This window comes from Glycine soja, chromosome 16 (assembly GCF_004193775.1).
Source record: "Glycine soja cultivar W05 chromosome 16, ASM419377v2, whole genome shotgun sequence".
Lineage (NCBI taxonomy): Eukaryota > Viridiplantae > Streptophyta > Magnoliopsida > Fabales > Fabaceae > Glycine > Glycine soja.
In genome coordinates this window covers 6,737,136-6,759,481 of record NC_041017.1, presented here as the reverse complement: position 1 = coordinate 6,759,481, position 22,346 = coordinate 6,737,136, and the positions used below count along the sequence as shown (strand labels likewise).

At 35.0% G+C, this 22,346-nt stretch overlaps 3 protein-coding genes across 9 annotated transcripts; 1 reads left to right on the top strand and 2 right to left on the bottom strand.

Annotated features, from left to right (window-relative positions):
* Nucleotides 1-2,640: 2,640 nt before the first annotated feature.
* On the bottom strand, nucleotides 2,641-4,585 carry LOC114391122. The gene is made up of 2 exons (XM_028352113.1): nucleotides 2,981-4,585; nucleotides 2,641-2,883 (listed from the first exon to the last, which is right to left on the bottom strand). The coding sequence occupies exons 1-2, from the start codon at nucleotides 4,583-4,585 to the stop codon at nucleotides 2,641-2,643; spliced, it is 1,848 nt and encodes a 615-aa protein (XP_028207914.1).
* Nucleotides 4,586-7,842: 3,257 nt separating this feature from the next.
* LOC114390063 (E3 ubiquitin-protein ligase RGLG2-like) lies at nucleotides 7,843-14,685 on the top strand. Of its 2 annotated transcripts, none has more exons than XM_028350746.1 (11): nucleotides 7,843-8,816; nucleotides 9,561-9,645; nucleotides 9,725-9,880; nucleotides 9,971-10,084; nucleotides 10,181-10,278; nucleotides 11,221-11,300; nucleotides 11,391-11,496; nucleotides 11,795-11,922; nucleotides 12,519-12,675; nucleotides 14,252-14,308; nucleotides 14,398-14,685. In XM_028350746.1, the coding sequence occupies exons 1-11, from the start codon at nucleotides 8,583-8,585 to the stop codon at nucleotides 14,476-14,478; spliced, it is 1,296 nt and encodes a 431-aa protein (XP_028206547.1). In that variant the 5' UTR covers nucleotides 7,843-8,582; the 3' UTR covers nucleotides 14,479-14,685. The 2 variants fall into 2 exon arrangements, with proteins under 2 accessions (XP_028206547.1, XP_028206548.1); XM_028350747.1 differs by having other exon boundaries at nucleotides 7,845-8,816; nucleotides 9,740-9,880.
* A 2,934-nt stretch (nucleotides 14,686-17,619) lies between these two features.
* On the bottom strand, nucleotides 17,620-20,182 carry LOC114390245. Of its 6 annotated transcripts, none has more exons than XM_028350952.1 (6): nucleotides 19,969-20,182; nucleotides 19,687-19,795; nucleotides 19,089-19,229; nucleotides 18,883-19,009; nucleotides 18,164-18,257; nucleotides 17,620-18,054 (listed from the first exon to the last, which is right to left on the bottom strand). In XM_028350952.1, exons 3-6 carry the CDS (start codon nucleotides 19,118-19,120, stop codon nucleotides 17,891-17,893), a joined length of 417 nt encoding a protein of 138 aa, XP_028206753.1. In that variant the 5' UTR covers nucleotides 19,121-19,229; nucleotides 19,687-19,795; nucleotides 19,969-20,182; the 3' UTR covers nucleotides 17,620-17,890. The 6 variants fall into 6 exon arrangements, with proteins under 6 accessions (XP_028206753.1, XP_028206752.1, XP_028206756.1 ...); XM_028350951.1 differs by having other exon boundaries at nucleotides 19,089-19,224; XM_028350955.1 differs by having other exon boundaries at nucleotides 19,089-19,139.
* Between the last annotated feature and the right edge of the window lie 2,164 nt (nucleotides 20,183-22,346).

The window sequence follows — 22,346 nt, the reverse complement described above, 5'->3', positions numbered from 1 at the left end:
CGTGACAAATACGGTTACTAACAGCAAGCAATATTAATATTCCTATTGTAATATTCATTCATGCTAGTTAAGATATCATGTAATCCTTCCAGAAGCTTGGTTTATGGATATTCCTCTTGGGCCGAAGCTGGTGATCTGTATGGTCTGCAACGTGGTGATCTGCATGGTCTGCAACGTGGTTCGTATCAATACCCCCGTCTGGAAAATGCACCTTGTCCTCAAGGTGGAAAGTAGCGTTTAATGTATCCCATGTTTCCCAAGTTTCCCAAGTGGTGTCTTCCTGAGGTAACCCGTGCCATTGGACCAAAACCAGCAATGAAGGTGGGGCTTTGGTGTCATCCCATTTTGACTCAAGGATGCGTAGGGGTTCGATCAATGGGTGATTGTCTTTGGCGTTAGGTGGTAGAGGGTCTGTTACTTGGTTGACAGGGCCATGGTGAGGTTTGAGGAGGGAGCAGTGGAAAACATCATGGATTTTGGAGGAAGGGGGAAGGGCCAAACGGTAAGCTACTGTGCTGACGGGTTCAACGATTTGGAAGGGACCATAGTAGCGCTTTGAAAGTTTGTTGAAAGTGGTGGATACTGAAGTTTGGCGATATGGGCGTAGTTTGAGGTAAACCCAGTCACCAACCGTGTACGTGACGTTGCGGCGCTTGTGATTTGCCTGTGTCTTCATGCGTAACTGGGTCTTGCGAAGGCGTGTGGTGAGAAGATCCCAGAGTTCCTGACATGTAGAAAGCTCGTGGTCAACGGCTTCGACCTGAGACGTCCCTGGAACATAGGTACTGATTGAAGGCGGTGGTTTCCCATAGGTAGCTTCGAAGGGTGTCATGCCTGTGGAGGAATGGGTGGACGTATTATAGCACCATTCTGCAAGGGAGAGGTACGTGAACCACCGAGAAGGAGTGTCATGGACAAAACAACGTAGATACTGCTCCAACGTGCGGTTGAGAACCTCGGTCTGCCCGTCGGTTTCAGGATGATACGAAGTGCTTATGCGTAGTTGGGTGCATGCAATGGTGAAAAGTTCGCGCCAAAATCGTCCAATGAAGATGGGATCACGGTCCGAGATGAGGCTGCGGGGAAAACCGTGGAGTTTGCATACCATATTGAGGAAGAGAGTGGCAACCTTATGGGCGGAATAAGCAGGCTTCAAGGCGCCAAAGTGAGCCCCTTTGGTGAAACAATCGACCACGACAAGGATAGTGGTGTAGCCATGCGAAGGAGGAAGGCTCGTGATAAAGTCAAGAGTGAGATCTTCCCATGGAGAGGAGGGTATCAGAATTGGTTGGAGTAAACCCCTGGGCGTTTGGGCTCGTATTTAATAAGCTGGCACGTGGTACATTTGCGCACAAAGTCTCAAACGTCATGGCGCATGTTGGGCCAATGAAAGCTAGCTTGAAGACGATGAAAGGTCTTAGCAAAACCCATATGCCCACCAAGTGGGGAGGTGTGGAACTCCGAGATGAGGGAGTGACGAAAGGGGTGTTGTTGGTCAAGGCATATCCTGTTCTGAAAATAAAGGAGTCCATCGTGGAACCTATAGTCAATCTGTGAGTCAGGCGAAGAGGTCAGCTTCTAAATGTTGTCCTGGAATGAAGTGTTGGAGTGAACGTAATCGCGAATGGCCTCAAGGAACATGGGGTGTGGCATGGAGAGGATGAGGTATTGGCCCTGGTTGTAGTGAGGAAGACGCGACAGTGCATCAACAACTACGTTCGTTTTGCCGGGTTTGTATTGAATGGAGTAGTCAAAGCCAAGAAGCTTAGAGAGGTAGACCTGTAGTTCGGGTGTTTGAATCACCTGATTCATGAGCTTGCGCAAGCTTTTATGGTCGGTGAGAATGATAAACGAATGCCCTAGCAAGTATTGGCGCCATTTTCGAACTGCAGTGGTGATGACGTGGAGCTCCATGATATATGTGGAGGCATGTTGTAACCGGGGGCAGAAGAGCTTGCTAAAATAAGCCATGGGATGACCCCGTTGCATGAGCACAACCCCCATCGCGATCCCTGAAGCATCAGTTTCAAGTGTGAATGGTAACGAAAAATCCGGGAGGGCCAAGACAGGAGCCTGAGTCATGGTTGTCTTAAGTCCCTCGAAGGCTGATTGAGCACCTTTGTCCTAATGAAAGTTGTCCTTCTGTAACAGGGTGGTTAAAGGAGAAGCGAGGGAAGCATAGCCTTGGATAAATTTCCAATAGAACCCTGTTAAACCCAAAAACCCGCGCAAGGAATGGGTATTGGTGGGTGTGGGCCAAAGGAGCATGGCTTCGATTTTGGCAGGATTAGGACCGATGCCGGCATGAGATACAATGTGGCCCAAATACTCGAGCTATTGCTGGGCAAATAAACACTTCGTAGCTTTGAGGAAGAATTGACCCTGAGTGAGACAATCAAACACCTGTGTTAAATGAGTGAGGTGATCCTCGAAGGATGGGTTATACACGAGGATGTCGTCAAAGAAAACAGTGACGAAGTGGCGGAGGAAGGGTTTCAAAAGCTCATTCATGGTGGCTTGGAAGGTCGACGGTGCGTTGCACAAGCCGAACGGCATGACCTTGTATTCGTAGTGACCTAGATGGGTGCGGAAAGCGGTCTTCGGTGTGTCCTGTGGCGCCATTAAGATCTGGTGGAAGCCCTACCGGAGATCCAATTTGGAAAACCAGGTGGCGGTGCCAAGCTCATCGAGTAGCTCATCGATGGTGGGGATAGGGAAGCGGTCTTTCACGGTTACGGCGTTGAGAGCTCTATAGTCGACGCAAAATCGCCAGGTACCGTCCGTCTTCTTCACCAACAGCACCAGTGAGGAGAACGGGCTATGGCTGAGGGTGATGAGGCCGGTTGATAGAAGCTCATTCACCTGACGTTCGATCTCAGCTTTCTAAAAATAAGGGTAGCGGTACGGGCGTATGTTCACGGGGTCCGAGTTTGGGAGGAGGTGAATTTGGTGGGAAATTGTCCGTGGGGGAGGTAGGGACGTGGGGGTTTGGAATAGGTGAGAGTATCGGAGAAGAAGGTGGTGGATTGCGGGGAGAGGGAGTGTCGGGGCTGGGAGGGGTCGTGGGGCTCAGGGAAATGTGGAAGAAGGCTGAGGTTGAGTGGGTCTGAATGAGACGACGGAGTTGTAAGAATGAGGTGTCCGCGGGGGTGGTGGGGGCATCAGCGTGGAGGGTGATTGGACGGCCGTCGAGGTGGAATTGCATGGTCAACGAGGCGTAATCAGTGACAACAGGTCCTAGTTGTTTGAGCCACTGAATGCCCAAGACTATGTCGGCACTGCTGATGGGAAGGATGTGAAGATCCACGGTGAACGTCGTGCCCTGAAGGAGGAGGGGAGCTTGGTAGCAGACATGGGTGCAAGGGATGACGGTGCCGTTACCGACAGTAACCTGGAGGGGAGAGGTGGGGGAGGAGGGGAGGCGGAGATGCTTGGCCACTTGTGATTGCATGAAATTGTGGGTGCTGCCGCCGTCAATGAGCATAGTCACCGGTTGGTGGTTGATGGACCCGTAAAGGCGAAGGGCCTCCAGAGAGGAATTCCCGGAGAGAGTGTTGAAACTGATGAGGGCGGGGCCAGGGTCCGGTGGAGGGGGGAGGGGTGGTTCGGGGTTGTGGGTGGGTAGAGGATTGTTATCAGGGTCATCGTTTTCAGCTATGAGCATGTAGAAGCGAGCGCGACACCGGTGACTGGGACTCCATTTGTCGTCACAACTATAGCAGAGTCCGAGTTCACGTTTGCAGGCCAACTCGTCAGGTGTGAGGCGCTTAAGGGGTTGTTTGGATGGCGGCAATGGTGGATGAGTGGTGGTGGGTGGGGGTAGTGGGAGAAGGGGTGGTGGAGTGGAGTGGGTTGGGGTGGTGGTCGCGGGGCGTGGTCGGTAGGGGCGACGGCGATCCTCCAATTTTTTCTCCTGGAGTTTGGCCAGAGAGATGGCTTGGGGAAGAGAGACCGACTGCAAGGCCTGAACCTCCCGGCGGAGCTCCGACGTGAGACCTGAAATAAAACAACTAAGCAAGAAGGAGGGGGGAAGACCTGTGACTCGATTCGCGAGTCGTTCAAACTCGTGGAGGTAATCGTTCACCGAGCCGCGGTGGGTAAGCTTGGCCAGTGTGCCTTGGGGGTCATCGTAAAATGTCGGGGCAAAGCGGGTCTCGAGCGCGTGGAGCAAGGAAGACCAGGAAGTAATCAAATGGTTGCGGTGCATCCATTGAAACCAGCTCAAAGCTGGACCATCCATATAAAAAGAAGCAACAGAGATGCGTTCCTCCTCAGGGGTCTGATGATAGTCGAAAAATTGGGAGATCTTAAAGATCCATCCCATGGCGTCTTGGCCGTCGAAGCGCGGCACATCCAGCTTAAGGGTATGGCGGTATAGGAGGTGATGAGGTGGAGTAGGTGGTGGCTGAGGGGAAGTGTGGGGTGGGAGGTGAAGTTGAAGTTGAAGTAGTTGGTCCTGGATGGAATCGAGACGAAGGGTGAGGTCATGGTGAGCGTCTGTAAGGGTGGACTGGTTCTGGGTAAGGCGGCTGATGGCCTCTTCCAGGCGGTCGGTAGTCTTGGAACGTGTATGGTGTTCGGCCATGGCGTCGCCGGTCGGCAGATCGAACCAATGATGGGTAATATCCTTCGTATTCGAGACTGAAGGGGAGTCTCCGTGAAGAAAGGGATAAAGTGAGAGAGAGAGAAAGTGAACTGAATATATTTTGCTTGCTTTATTTGATATCAAAGGGAATATTTAAAGCTAATCATTAGTGTTGTCTAGAATATTCCAGCATATGCATGGTATGTGCTACGTGACAAATACGGTTACTAACAACAAGCAATATTAATATTCCTATTGTAATATTCATTCATGCTAGTTAAGATATCACGTAATCCTTCCAGAAGCTTGGTTTATGGATATTCCTCTTGGGCCGAAGCTGGTGATCTGTATGGTCTGCAACGTGGTGATCTGCATGGTCTGCAACGTGGTTCGTATCACATTATCAATATCCCAACAAGAACATTACGACTTCAAGACTCTTTTGGGTCATAATGAACAAGGAATTTGTGCTTGTAATCGCCCCTATGCTGTTGAAAGAACCCAACGCCGACAAAGACATGCCGTCGATTGAAGCCCTTCAAGAGATAAAAAAAGATCGAAAAAAGTTATTATTGTTATTATTTTTTAATGATTTAATATAATTTTTTTATTTTTTTCTTTCGGTTTAAAACCTACTACTACCGATCGTTTTAGGGTGAGGGAGAGAGTTTTGGACTTCACCCTAGAAGCCACCCTTTACTCATAGTCTAGTCCACCGTGACGAGAGCAACAATCTCATGATATGGCACAACATTAAAATTAGGGGTAAGTAAACGGGCCCAGGTCTATGGACTGGTCCGCAGGGCCCATGGTCCGCACGGGTTATGAAATAATTTTTTTAAACCATGATTATGTCATATTTTTGGGTATGTCCCGCTTAACTCGCATCTGCGAGTTGCCCGTAGTCGTATTAGGTTTGATTTGTGTGACCCTGACCCAATTATATTATTCTCTTTTCACTTTAAATCTTTTTTTAAAATAACATATAAAGAAATATATTAGATAAGATAAAGATTTAAAGATAAAAATAAAATATTTAAATTAAAAGATGATAAAGATAAAAAAAGATAAGATAAGAAAAATAAAAGATTACAGAAATAAAAGATAAAATAAAAAAAATAAGTAATAACCTGCTAAAAATATTTCTTTTTGATATTTTCTTAATCTTTTTCTCTTTTAATTTATCATTTTCATATCTGCAAGTCATAAATAATAAAGATATATTGCGGGCTGCCGACAACCCGCGGACCCCGCGGGCCAAACCCGCATAGTCTGCGGGTTAAACGGGACGAGTCCAAAAATATGACATAACCTTAGACCGTTTAAAAAAATTGATCTGTAACCTGCGCGGACCGTAGGCCAATCCATGGACCTAAGCCGTTTACCCACCCCTAATTAAAATTCAACACTAGTTGAGGGGACTCACAAGACAAGTCAAAATCATCCATAACAGTCCAAGATCACAACACCCATAAAGTTACAAAGAAAAATCAAAGCTCCTAAAAAATATAGCTTTCATATAATGTCTTATGGGCTATAATAGTAGAAGAGATGAATTCATTCGAACCAACCATTTATCAAAAAACAATTTACTATTCTGAAATCGAAGAGTGGATGATGACTATGAATGAAGATATAAAATCCCTTCAGCTTAATTAACAAGAATAATAAATAAGTTGAAGTTGGTTTGTTTGTCTTCACTATGCATCGAAGAAGGGGCTTGTAAAATAAACTTCGCTTAAGCTTGCAATCATACTAGCTTTATAAAAAAACTACTTATTTTTAATTTTCTTTCATTAAAAAAAAGCTAATTTTTTTTTCATAAGAGCTTATATTAAAAACCGTTGGCCCAACCTTTACTTATAAGTGAAAATTAAGCTAAAAATAAATTACGCTAAACATACTCTTAGTTGTTTTTGAAAGAAGCGGTTTAAGATTTTTCCTTGTTGAAGACTCGTCATTTTAAAATATAAGAGAGATAACATATATAAAATCTTTTGTAAAAAGCATTTATGATTAAAAACAAAAGAAGAAGAAGATATCATCACTTTAAATAAAGAGTGAATGGAGGCTTCAATTAAGTAGGATGTTTATCTAAAAAAAACATTGAACCACTTTGTTAAGTTAAATATTGGACACTTTCATACATAACACAAAAATATTTTATGTGTTTTGTGGGCGCTTAGAGTCCAAAAATACTCACAATTTGCACTAGAAACACAAGTTTTTTTCTTAAGCATAATAACACAAGTTAGATATATCTTCAATAATTTTAATCATCTTTATCAAAATTATCATCAAAATACTTTTAGCAGCTAAACACAAGTTTTTTTTTTCAACTATACTCTTAGATATATGATTAAGAGAATAAATTAAGATTCGTATTAAAAAAATATCAGCCATAAAAATAATAATTTTTGCTCTCTTCAATTTATATTAATCAATTCTTACTCTTATTTATTAATGTGGGTAGTTGGAAAGTATGAGGATTTAAAGAATAATTTATGACATAGTAATTGAAAAAATGAAGACATTTTAGTCTAGCTTTATATGAATTGAATACATCTTTATACACTATAAGTTCTTATAAAAATTAATCATCATTTGCAACAAAGGTTATCTTACACGAATACGATGATGAAGGAAAAAAATCAGGTAAGTTCGGTGCCAAACCCACCGCAAGTAACAGTAAGCGCAGAACATGACCGTTCTAAGTTCGAGTTCCGATACGAAACGCGAAACTTCCATGCTCTTGCTTCTTCAACACTCCCACAAAGCCTTGAAAAAGGAAGAAAGAAAAAAAAACCCTATATTGCTCCCCCTACACCACCTTTTCATAGTTTTCAAAAAGTTCCATATTCGACTCTCAATTATTGCTCTCATTTTGCGTATACACCATTCAAGATTCTCCGCCAGTGTTACTCCACGCACCATCCCTGAACGCTCCAACATCATATCACGTTTTATTTACTCTACTCTTCATCTCAATCATCTTAGGGTATCTTCAAGATTCAGATATATTTAATTCGATATAAAAAGTTCAGGTAAATTGAACCTTAGAAGATAGTATAGACATTTCTTTTGTTTCAAGTGTTGTTCTCTTGGACAAGTTTTTAACACCACACATTCGACCACTTATTTGATATTTGTGTCATACTTCTTATTATTTAAAAACTATTTTTTATTGTCTTGAATACTTAAATTATTACTTTTATATAACTAATAATATACTTAAAAAATAAATATTCTATCGTTTAGATATTTTGTTACATGAGTATATCATAGTTATCTTGTAATATCTTTGTTTATGTATATGCAATATTATCGCGTTTTCTTAGACATTAGTTCTGGCGAAGTCACTGTGAGAGAACATTCCTTACTGTTAAAAGAACCGAAATACTTACAAATCGACCAATTAAATATTAGAATCTCAAAACTCCCACAGTAGTTTCCACTTTGATTTTCTGCAAAACGCCGTTTCATTTTAATTGCTTTTGTTGGTTAGGCTGTTGACTATGAAGCACTTGAGGAATCTACATTAGTCTTATCAGAATCGTGTGTTCTTTTCTTCTATGTAGTTTTCTAAGACTCTGCACATTATCTTTTTCTTTCTTTTCGTCTTTCACTCTCGTGGCGACATGTCGTTTTGTCAAAAGAAACTTGGTTCCTTGTGCTTAAAGCCTCAAGCAATAACTGGTGCATTTTTGGCTTCGGTCATGACTTCACGACTTTGTGTTACTTACGTTGGTGGATTTCGTTATAAGTTATAACTAGTCGGTTTCGTTATCGTGAAGCTTCCATTTTGCTCATTAATTACTTACCGCATTGAACAAGTTTTTATTAATTAGAAGTTGCTAGGAAAATGGAAACTGCAACCTCGAGGACGATACACTCGTCTCATTTTATATAGCATTTGGAAGAATTGTTGGTTTTGTGTTCATTGCTTCATTTTTAATCGTCTTCGTGTTTTTCGGTTTTCTGAGAAGTGTTTGTGTTGATGGGGGGTCAAAGTTCTAAGGATTCATCTCTAGTGTCTTCTTCTTCTTCTTCTTCTTCTTCTTGGAGTGCATACTTGGATCCGCTATCGAGTTATGGTTTTGATGAACCACAACCATCTTATTCTTCTTATGGCTATGAAGCTTATGGTGGTGATGGAATGGTACGTTATGATAGTGCAAAGCTAGAGAGGAGGTACTCAAGAATTTCTGATCATTATAGTTCCATAGATCAGGTAACAGCTTAATTTTTTTAGTATTTTATTTAGCATTTAAGTGATGTTTGGTTTGAGAAATTATTGTATGATCCAAAATACGTGTGTCCGTGATCTGGACTAATTTTCAAGTAGTTGAGGTTTTCAATTTCAATTACGAGAAAGAGTTAATAAAACTGACGGAGATTAATTGAAACCACGAGGAAAATAGCTTATTTTAATAAGTTTCTTGTTGAAACTTAAGCTCTTTTTATTTAAGTTTTCTGGGCAAATTTATGGAATAAGATTTCGTGTGATAAAAAAATTGTTGAATAAATGCTTAGTTAAGCTGTTTACTCAAATGTACCCTAAGATGATTTTTCTTTTTGTCTATCTTGACATTTAGGAAGGTTATATTTTTAAAATAAAAAAGCAAAAATGACTACACTTGTGCAATGTTTGTCATATTGAATTTGTAGAAGGATGTGTATGTGTGGTACTTCTTTCTCAGATGTAGATGCATTATGAACTAGATTTCAGATTCAGAGTGTAGATGGCAGCATGTTCATCTTGCTTTGATATGTGCTTGCTGAACTATGCTAAATTGAATTCGCTGAAGAGAAAGATAAATGCTTCGTGTCTTTAGTTATTTGCAATGAGTTTAGAACTACACAATTTGCATATAGCCATTATGGTTCATAGTGCATTTTGGAAAAGAATCAACACTTTGCAATTGTTTTATTTCTAAGCATTTCTATCATTTGCAACACTTATGGTTGATTACAGGTTACTGAGGCTCTTGCACGCGCAGGCCTTGAGTCTTCTAATCTTATTGTTGGTGTTGATTTCACCAAGAGTAATGAGTGGACAGGTTAGGCTTTATTCATATATCTTAACGAAAGTTTGGATTTATGAAGAGTGTTCTAGTGTAATTAATAGGCTGAACTTAGTGTTTGATATTTTAGGCAAGAATTCGTTCAATAGGCGAAGCTTGCATCACATTGGGAGTGGTCTGAATCCTTATGAGCAAGCAATATCAATTATTGGGAAAAGCTTGGCAGCATTCGATGAGGATAACTTGATCCCCTGCTTTGGATTTGGAGATGGTATCTCTTTAAACAAATTTAACTTATGGAATACATTATTTTGAAGTTAAGATATGGCTAAAAGAATTTCTATATATGATATCATGGCAGCATCAACACACGATCAAGATGTCTTCAGTTTCTATCCAAGTGAAAGATTTTGCGATGGATTTGAAGACGTGTTGAGTCGGTATAGGGAAATTGTTCCTCATCTTCGACTTGCAGGTTATGATTTACCTATTTTTCTTGCTACTAGGGATACTGTATTTACTCCAGTTATAAATATTCCATTGTTAAGTTAATTACATATTTTAATTTCAGGTCCTACTTCATTTGCGCCAATAATTGAAATGGCCATGACCATTGTTGAGCAGAGTGGAGGCCAGTACCATGTTTTGGTGATAATCGCAGATGGCCAGGTATTTTTTCTATCAGCTTTCAAATGAAGATCTATTTGAGTTCAGAATTGGCTACTTCATTTAATTATCTAATTAAAAGCAAAAGAATTGATTATTATTGAAGTAATTTTTTTACAACTAACCCAAATACACATGAAAACAGTATAGTAATTATATGCATTATAAAGCAAAGGATCTATAATGAGAATATGCTAGTAACAGTAAAAAATTATATTTATTCTATAGTTTCTTTTACAAATATCTCTTAACAAAAATCAAGAACAGAATAAAACAAGACCTATACTGCTTGAATTGTTACCACTATTAAAATGTCCTACACAGTCTAAGAATGTGACCTATAAGTATTCCTTGTAAAGCCTTGCAATCGTTCCCTTGAAGTAACTTTTGGAGTTGAATTTAGCGGAATCTGTTTAGAGTATAGTTTTAGAACCTACCTAGTTTTGATGTTGGGCTACACTTAGATGCCTGGCTAGTCCTAGACATGAGAGAAGTGTTATGATGTCTCCACTTCGTGATAGAAATGGGCCTAGAGATCCAAATAGACTAGAAGATTTAGATATTATTCTTTTATATTGTTTAATTTTATTTTATATATATATATTTAAAAATACTACATTGTGTCACTTGTATGGTTGGTATTTTTTGTAAACACTTATTTAATAGGGTATGCATTGTGTAAGGAATTATCAATGAAGAATATCAATTTTATATTTATCTTTTAGTTTTGGTAAAATGATACAAATAGTGATAGAATAATTATTCGCGCTTGTCAGTTTGACTAAAGAGTATGGATGGAATATGTTATATGACTTGTTTGTGAATATGTAAAACTCTTCTCATGCTGTAATTTCATATATGGTCACTCGTAAAACTATTTGCAGTTGCTATAATTTTTAGCTACAAAGTGCAGACAATAAACTATTCCACAAATGTTTGATACAGGTAACAAAAAATGTTGACACCAAACATGGAAAACTAAGTTCACAGGAACAGAAGACTGTGGATGCCATTGTTGCAGCTAGGTAGGTGATTGTGATGTAGTTTTGCTTGACAAATGACAATGTTTCCTTTCCTTGAAACTTCTTGTGCCTTATATGCCTGATTTGTCGCAGTAAATTTCCTCTTTCGATCATATTGGCTGGCGTTGGAGATGGACCGTGGGACATGATGAAGGAATTTGATGACAATATCCCAGCAAGGGCCTTTGATAATTTTCAGGTAAGTGATGTATAGAACCTTCATTATCAATATCGTGTGTCATGATTGATAGATAATCTTGTTCTTTAAATATGTGATCATGAGTTCAATTTTTGACTCGTGTGTATTAAAAAAATCTGTTTGGAGAGGTCAATCTCTTATATAGATTTTAATACCTGAGGGAATTAGTCCTTGCCTTTGGGTTGAGAATACCTAAGTTCAACCCCCCCCCCCCCAAAAAAAAAAAAAGAACTTTCATTATATTTACTAGTTGAAGTTGATCCGGTGAATCACAGTGGATTTCTCCTTCTTCTTCTAGTTTGTGAATTTCACAGAGATTATGTCAAAGAACATCCCTCCTTCACGAAAAGAGGCATCATTTGCACTTGCTGCATTGATGGAAATTCCTTCTCAGTATAAGGCAGCAATAGAGCTTAATCTACTGGGGTAAATATTTTGTTTCCTTACTGTTCTTATTTGTTTCAAGGTTTATTTAATCTGTCCGCGAATTTTTACCAAATTTTTAAATAATTTTTAAGTACTTAGTATTTTTTAGGTCCATGAAAAATTAGTAAATTTTTTATTTATTTTTTGATAAAAAAAATTTGTATTGAATTCTTAATAAAACAACAATTTTATTTATGATTCTTGATACTTTTTTTAGTTTGGATGAATTAATGAATTTTATATTTGTTCATTGATAATTATTTTTAATTTATCATTAGTCTCTTTGGACCAAAAAGTGTTAAAAGACCAAAAATAAAATGGTTACTTTGTTAGGGACTCCATACAAAAAAAAAATCAGAGAACAAATATAAAATTCAAATATTTATTATAGATCAAAACATATTTTAATCTTTTTTAATTAAGTTCCGATATTAGGGAATCAATTAAAAAAACAAATACAATTTCAGGAACCTAATTAGGAAATAAAAGTTAAGGAACCTAATTAAAAATTATCAAATATTTAACCTTGTTTAAAATTCTGTGTTCATTTTCTGTGGAAAGTTCTGTGATCTTGTATGCTAATTACTCTTGAGCAGTACTCGGCAAGTGAATGCTCTTCAAAGGCATGCCCTCCCACCTCCCACATATAATCCTCATGCAGCAAGGTTTGAGCCAAGTATTCCTCCTCAACATGGCAACAGCCACCTAGTTGCCACAGCTCCTTCTGCCCCAAGTTCCACTTATGACAATCAAGTACGAATTTTTCTAATAGAATATATAATATGTTATTTTCATGAGTATATCTCTTTTTGGGAGCAATATCCTTTAGGAATTTACTTATGAATTGCATGAAATTGTGTGAGTATATTTGTTTCTTATTTCATTTATTAAGATTTTAGAAATTAGATTACTCATGTATCACTTATCCACATTTTTTTTTATTAGAGTTCCTTTTATTGATTAGTTGATAATAAAAGAAAATGGACAAGATTCAAGGCAAGGCTAGGTTAACCAGTATGTTAGCACTTAATATATCATATGCTGATTATGGTAGCAGGCAGTAGGTGTACCATCATTAATAGGTATTGTAAAGTAGCTGCCGAATTTAAAATATTTGGAATGCTACATATTCTAGCTGGTTCTCTTTTTTGTCTATTAAAATGGTAATAAGGATAAGTTACGCCAACACCAACATAAAGGCACCCGAACTATTTCATGTTTTCTTGCTCACCTTATTTTTAAAATCTTTAAAATAAAAGAATTGATTCAACATATAAATGAATTTTTGTATAAAACTTGCTTGGATGATATGTATTTGAGAAATCAATTTATTTGTAAAAATAAATTGTGTACTTTTTCTTGATTTGTAAATTTTACTTTTTGATAGGATTTGTAATTAATTTTATTTCAAATGACCTATATTTTAAATTTTAAATTCACAAGGTTGCAAACATTCTTTCCATGTAATTTTGAAAGCTAGTGTATGTACAGGGCCAAAGTTAAAATAACCCTTTTTCTTCCTTCTTTTATGGAAAATAAATATAAAATTGTTGGCATGGTTGGACCGATGAATCCGGTCTAATGTTCAAAACATTGGTTAAATGAATTGAATCATTTTGAGGAGGATTTTACTTTTTGGTTTATTCCACTGGAGAGATGCAATGCATCCGCTGCATCTGCATGATTAATTGTTGAGTAATCAATACTTCCTTGAATAAAAATACTCATACTCATAAGGAATCGATTGTGAGAACACAACAAAAATGATTATACTCATTTATATTGTAAGAATATGTATCTTCTTCATTAATTTTTTTTTTCTCTATTTATAATGAAGATTGTCACTAATTATAATAAATGAATTCTCTTGTTAGTTGAAACAAGAACAAATGCATCTATTCAAAAAGACTTTATCTAGTAAAATATAATCTTCCACTTTATATTTAAACCATCTAGACCTTAATGATAAAAATTCAATTTTTACTATATATTAAATGCACCTTATCTTTTAACTTGAAACTCTACAAACATGCTTATGATTTGGGTGATCAAACAGAATGTGCTAATCTAGAGTGTCATTTGTTGCATAATTTTGGTGTCTCTTCCGTATGTCATAGGGTAACGTCAGAATCTAAAATGGTGGCTTTCAAGAATCCAAAATGTAGTTTAGTTGCCTAATTTCATTGTTTGGTTCCCCTTATTGTACCATCCATTTTATCTATAATAATTGAATATGAAATGGTTATTGTTCTGGATTATGTTTTCAAGGGTTATTATAAATAAATTTGTAATCTACAACAGTTGACAAATTAAAATTGGCCTTACGCAGCTTTGTCCCATTTGTCTAAGCAATGCGAAAGACATGGCCTTCGGATGTGGGCATCAGGTAAATAGTAATTTCCTTCCCATATTTGTTCAATAAACATCAAATAAAGTAAGTTTATTTGACATATTTTGTTTTCTTTTTTCTGGCAGACATGTTGTGAATGTGGACAAGATCTTCAGTCATGCCCCATGTGCAGGAGCCCCATTAATGCAAGAATTAGGCTTTACTAATAGTATGTGACTTTGGAATTGTTATTATTTTTTTTCTTGTTTTCGTGTTGTGTCGGTCACAATTCTTTGGGGTTTTTTAATTGATTCGTTAAATTCATCAAACATTAGCATTAGATGTGGTTTGGTACAACTTGATCAGATGTATGTTTAGATATGAAACGGGGAATTCTCCATCAATTATTGTAGATATATTCATTTGATGAATTATATTTTATCTTTTTTTTTCCTATAATTGCTTTTCTTATCTGAAAGTTATGAGTTTGACATTGGAACTTGGCATATCAAATTTTGATTATGGATCTAACACGTATGGTGTATTTACACGAGAGATTATGCCTTGGCCTGTTTGTTTGGTAGTTTGGATATAATAGGATAAAATATAAGAAAATTAAAGAACAAGAATAGGATAATTGATCAATACACAACACAACAAGATCATAACCCTATTATGTTATTCTATCTTGTATTTGTTACAAGCAGGTGGTAGTAGTACCGGTCAAGGATAGATTCATAAATCAGGGGGTCTGAATTTTTTTTCTTTTATAATTATTTAATGTATAATTTTTAATAAATAATATTATTTTACACATAAAATTAAAACTAATCTTTATACTAAAAATTAATAACCTTAATTGTTATCATAATAACAACAAACACACGACTAATTTTATATAATTTAGTCTAGTTATCATTTTAACCATTACTACATAACAACAAACAACTAATTTTGCACAAAGTAACCTTAACCATTATCATAATAATAATATACAAAATTAATTTTATATAATTTTATACTAATTAACTTAAAAATACATGTGTGTGTATACACGAAAAGTTTCCAGCGAAGGGGGGCTCAACCCCTACCCGCCCCCCTCTAGACCCGTCCCTCGTAACGATGGTGGTAACAACAATAGTAATAGTAGTTGCAGTAGCGACAAAGTGATAATAATGAATATGACAGTAATGGTGACAATAGTGATGTGGTGGTAGTAACAACGGTGGAAGGGATCTCCTAGCTAAACAGAATCCCAAGTGACTTTTCTAGTCCAAAATTTGTTACACTCAAAAGTGACCCAATAGGCTCGGACTTACATTTTGCTATTCATCCATATTGTTTGTCCCTTCCATTTCTCATGCAATAGGCCTAGACTTACTTCATGTTTCAGCTTCATCATGCAAGTAGACATTGTGCTTTCACATCCCTCTTCTCATTACGTTTTCAATGCATGGGATCACTCATATCCAAAATAATTATCCAATACCAATTCTAACCATGCTTCATACTAATAGAGTAAGAGCATAAGAGAAATACAATAATGGATTTCTCCTCCTCGTCCTTTAATAAGCTTGGTTTGGAGAAGAAAAGATGAAGTATTACAAAGAGACACCTTTGCCACTCTTTATCTCTTCTTGGAAGGGATGAACTCTAACTTAGAACTTTCAACCAACAAGTTAGATAGAAAAAGGAGGATTTGTGAGGAAGAGAGAGAAAGGTGAGGCAAAATGATGAATAGAGGCCTTATTATCAATTTTATACCTTGGGATAAAATGATTTTTTATAACACTTAAAATTAATTGTGTAATATTAAAAAAAAAGAATATTGATATCCTTTTTGTCATCATGAGTGTGCCATTTTCTTGGACAAGAGGTTAGGATCTTTTTCAAAAATAACTAGCTAAATGTAGTTGTGTTCAAGAAGGCACCAAAAGATGTAAGAAGAATCTTTACTTACTAAATTGGTGAAAGTTTGATTTTATGTATGTGAAAGAATAAAACTATGTCTTTTAGTGCTTGTCTTATATTGAAGGATATTTTGGACTTTTCTATTATGTTTTGTCTTGGTATGAACTCAAATTTTGTCTGGGTCTTACCTCTTGTAAAGTGTGCATTTAAGATTGAACAAAATATTATTATTTTATCCAGAAATGTCAAACTTGTAGCAGATATTCTCCTAAATCTAAGTATGATTATTGACATTAATTACACTTAGTTGACACAAAAATCAAAGTTATTCACTTACCAAAGTTAGTGTAGGCTCCAAAGTCCAAAGGGCAAGAAAGTCCTACATTAAAAACCCATAGGACCAAAAAGCCCATAAGACCTTGTGCTAGAGTTGACGCATAGGTCTTAAATTCTAATCATTTGATCTATTTTTTAATACTCTAATCGAGATTGAGTTACAATGACTAAGACTGAATTGAATATACTTTAGTTAAAGTCGACTTAAAGATATTCTAACCAAGACACTTTGACTAAAATAATGTTGAAGATACTTTGACAAATATTGAGTTGAAGATACTCTAGTCAACGTCAAGTTAAATATACTCTAGCTAAAACCTAGTTTGAGATGCCCTAGAAAGGTCAGTCAAAATATGTCCTAATCAAAGTCAAGCCAAAGGTTCTCTGGCTTAGGTCAAGCCAAAGATGCCCGGATTAAGGACAGGGAAAAAATGCCCTGACCGAAAGATAAAATGGTCAACGTTGAACTAAAGATGTCGTGGCCAACTGACAGCTTTAGTTAGTCAAGGCAAAGTATATAATATATTGGTAATCTAAGGGAGCATAATAGCTCCTGAAATAAGGTAATTAACGGTCTAATAACTGCCCAACTGACAGCTTTAGTTAGTCAAGGCTTCTATTCATAATAGAAATAAAAAAGGGGAAAGTACAGAAGAGAAGGGACATTTATAGGGAAGCAAAACTCAGGAAAGCCTGGTCACTCAAACACCAGTATCTATATCAAGTTATCAACCATCTGCCCTATCCAGTTCTGTGAGTGATCACATTGATTCAAAATTGGGAATTGAATTTTCTCAATATATCCCATTCAGTGCGTTCATTTTCTGATCCAGCTCTATCTGAAAGGCACCAATATCCAATGATTGCCATCATTTTCAATGCAATCATATTATACTTTGAATACACCAACTTGGCCAAAATTCATTTTATTCTCTGGATTTCAAACCATGCCTAGAAAATGTCTACCAAACAAAGTTATAACAAAAGCCCATCTGCATTAATGCTGTAAGGCTCTGCAAGGTATTGTATGGATTAGGAGACACTTTCCTGAGGTACCAAGTTCAAATGCCAGTACGAGGGGAAATCTATCGAACAGCTAGAATTTTGGTTAAGCAGCGTAATGTATACATTCCCTACTGAATTCCATGCCTGATTTCACAACATCATTATGTTTCACATAAACAGAAACAACTTTTCATCCCTGGTATAACATTGAATTCACTCCACAAAAATTGGTGGCAAATATATTACGACACTTAACAAAGGTATACAAAAGCATACTCTAAGATGTAATATCTGAAAAGGAAAGATAAAGGACAGAGACTTGATTTATCTGGCTCATTCTCAGGAAATTTGCCAGTCAACTTTTCTGAGATAAGAAATACAGAAAAATCATTTATCAACCTCTTGGTTACCTGGGTAATATAGAAGTAAATTCTGAAGCGGAGAAAAACTACATTCATCCTTAATGATCCCATCTTGCTTCAATGACGTACATCTCACTAGGTTAAGTGACTTAGAATCACCATCAGGTTGCTCTTGTAACTCCTGAACAGCTACAGTTGAGACCAGCATCAAAACTTGTAAAATGCAGACATTAAACATGAAAAATAGGCAAATGTCACATTGACTGCAAGATGTTAATCATGGAAAATTAACCATTACCTTTGCTTAGAATTTCAAGACCTGCATCCTTCTCATGATAAATTACTGGGCTTCTAAAAATTTTAAACAATATGTAGCACGCACCTTTCTCTATCTACACATATCAAAAGAATTACATTAAATAAATGTGCATGCCAACATCAAATATATATTTGTAAACAGGTAAAAGATAAGCCAGTCAGTCCATATACACGAAAACCGTCAAGGATCAAACTAACTCAGCTAGAAGCTTAAGTTATTAGATGAAGGTTAATGCCTAGTTTATATCTTAAGATGCCCTCCTATGTTTTAACAAATTATCAGCAGCAGGGGGCCAGTGGTAGGACCCCCCTGGGGACCTTGACCTCTTTGTGTGTACTCCCAGAAGGCACCCATCATAAGACGTTGTTGACTAATTTATGCTTATTAAGAAAATTGATTAAATTTAGGTGTTAGCATTAAATTTGGCTGTAATTATAATATGTTGTCAAATTTTCCCTTGACATAATTGGGAGCCTATTCATCTTCTTCAATCTCCATAGGAGAGAGGAAGAGACAATTCAGAGTAGCATTCAATTATGGATTAAAATAAATAAGGACATTATAGTAAAAAATAATAATTAATGCACAAGACAATTGAAATGAAGTCTTATAAAAAGGGACAAATTTTTTTGAAAACTATGTCTTATAAATAGGGATGGAGAGAGTATTTTAAAAGCTAAATAAAGGATTTATCTAACCTTAGGAGTTTTCTGCCGAGACAACAAAATGGGGAATGTTATATTTTCTGTCATCAGTAACTGGATTAGGTGCACTTGATCAGAAGAGTGAATTGCTTTCAAACCCATAATATTAATATGAGGGAAACTGCCACCAAGATGTATTTCAATTATCATGAAAAATACATTCCTACAAAGTGAGAAGAGAAAATTTAAATTCTGTATACCTCTTTTGAATTGTCTTCAATTTTTCAAGCATAATGCCACAGTTAAAAATCCTTGCAGAAAGAATTAAAAATATTCCATCAGCTCCAAAAAATAGGTTATTTTTGTCAGATCTAATTAACCAATAATGATGGGTGCCTGCACTTTAAAACACAGAAAAAATTATTTAATAGGCAAAACGTAGAGAGAATGGACTACTTAACTCATTGAATCTAAAACTCAATAACAAATGTGTCTTAGAATTGAACTAGTGAAATTGCAACACAAAATAATGGTGCACACAATTTCAAAACTAAAAGGTATAACGGAGCAAATAATCACTTCTCTAAACTGAAAAACATAAAATTTGAAAATCATAGAAGTCAAAAGAAGAAAGTTCTCAGCAGAACTCCTATATCAATGTCAATGATGGGAAGAAATGAATGAAGTTTAAAAATATAATGAAGTAAAAGAAGTTGCTTATCAAAACAAAAACAAAAAAAGCTATAGAATTAGATCATATAACCAACACTCATAAAATATTGAAGAATATGAAAGGCTCATAAAATTTGAAGAATATGAAAGGACATAGACTAGCACAACAATAATAAATAGTAATACCTTCAAACTCATCCAGAGATCAATTTCAGTCGCATGTTCACGCAATTTATCAGCCTTTGTTGAGATCCCGAATAAGACTGCCAATCAGAAGTCAGGAAACCTAACAAAGCTAGAAAATCCAAAAATATGATGCTTCAAAATTAACATTCATATATGACGACTAATGCTGCATTATATTTGGTCTTGCCATGCTGTCAGTCACAAAAACTTGAGAAGAAACACAAAATCACGACACCAGCAGATACACGGTAGGGAAAAGTTGAACCTTCAAGAGTAAATTACCTCTGAGCAGAAGGCATATGCATTATAGACAAAGCCACTAAGTTCAAAGCTTTGCTAGATTGCTGACAGCAGTTACCTGGAGAGAGAGAGGGGGAGTAATAAATAATCACATTAGAATTGGTTCAGAAAATTCATTTATTGAACATAAGAGCAAATGAAAACAAAGGAGTGGGTTGGGACTTTTGACAGAGTAGAGAGAGAGGAAAAGGCACTTCGAAAAATATAAAATATAAATTTGAGAGAGAAATAGTGGGATTCAAAAGTTAAACTGAAACTCAAAGTGGGAGTCTGGTAGGTTTTTTTTTCTTGTAAATACATCTTCTCCTTTTTCCAGGTCAATTTACGTTAATTTGTAATTTAATTTCTAAATGTATACTATTTGGAATTTTCTTTCTCTTTTTTATTTTTTTAAATTTAAAATATTATAAAATATAAATATTATATTATATAATTTTGGTAATTGATTTTAAAATTACTTATATATTAAATTAAATTTTATAATTTTGTTTTTTAATTTTTTTAAAGAAAATTATATTATTAAATATAATTATTTTTATTTTATTATTTAATTTACTTAACATATTTTTTAGATGAATATTTTTATTTAAAATCTGAATTTTTTAATATAATTATATTACTAAATATAATTAGTTTATTTATGTCATTAGATTTAATTAAAAAATAAGAAGATTTTTAATTTAACAACTTACTTATTTATAGAAGAACATTATGTTAAGACAATTATTTTTGTTATGACCTATGGTAATTTTCACATTTTTCTACTTTCATTGAAAAATCCTTTGTTGTCCACATTCTCTTTGGATAAGGACTTCACTTATCTCGTTCACATTGGTTCGGGTGTCAACAAAACATAATTGCTAATTAAATATCTTTCAAGATATCTTTAAAATATTTTTATTATAAAAAATAACTCCCGTTATTAATATCTTTTAGATATTTTAATCTGTCATAAATAATAAAAATATCAATCATAAAAAATAACTGCTAAATAAATATTTTAAATATATTTTTATTTAAAGATATTTTCAATAAATATTTTTAAAGATATTTTTAATATAGCAGTTACTATTTTTTGAAATTTTATATCTATTGTATAAGATAGATGTATCAATTATTTTTACTCTATTTTTTAATTTATTTTAACACTGTTAACTAATTTTCTTATTTTTTAATTACGAACATAACAAAAAAAATATCAACAGCACATAAATTATAAATTTAACTATAGAAGTACATACAAAGTAACTAAAAAATTGTACTCTAATTTTTTTATTTTTCTTTATCTGTATATTTTTTCTTTAAAAAAAATAAAAAATAAAATTATAAAATTTAATTTAATAAATAAGTAATTTTAAAACTAATTAAAAAATTATACAATATAATATTTATATTTTATAATATTTTAAATTAAAAAAACAAAAAGAAAAGAGAAAGTTTCAAGTAAAACAATGTATATTGAAAATTAAATCGTAAAGTAGTTTAAATTGAAAAAAAAATTAAAAAGGGAAAGTATATTTACGGAAAAAACGAGTGTGGTAAGTTAAGTGAAAATCTTCAGTCATGGTGCCAGAATTTTTTCAGAACTTTGGATTTAATAGTAAAAACTCTAACGGTGAATATATTGAACGTGTAAGAAGCACTGAATTCGCTGATGTGGGTTAATTCACATCGGTTATCATTTTTTTAAAAAAATAATTCGTATTAAAAGAATATAAAATGTTAAAATTATAATAATTTGAAAATATTTTTGTATAATAAGTAAAGTCAAATAAATAAGTTTTACATAAATAAAAATATTATCCTTAAAATATAAATATTAAAAATATAATAAAAATGATCCTATTTGTTATTTTATTTTAAAATATTAATCATATAATAGTGTTTGTTTGCTCACTTTTTAAGATATTAAAAAAAAAATCTCATCACCAAAAATATCTATAATAATTTCATACACATTCACATGTTAAGACTATCCAAGAGATGAAGGTATTAATAATAATAATTTTATATACACACATTTGATCGAGACATCTATCTATAATCTCATAATCATCATCCATCCCCACAAGATGATTATCAACTTGCAAATTATCAAAATATATCATTCTAAAAAAATTATCAACAAACTCTCTAATATTTCTCAAAATTAAACTACAACACTAATAGAATCAATTAATAATATATATATATATATATATATATCAAGAAAATACATTTTCAAAAAATTTATATAATGGTGGTCTAGGAAAAGTTATTGTACTCACCTCCTGAATAAGAAATTTGTTTTTTTCGTTACTCTTCTTCTTAATCAATTGCATCATGAAAAAAAAAATCACTTTCTTTCTTGGTCCGTCTTT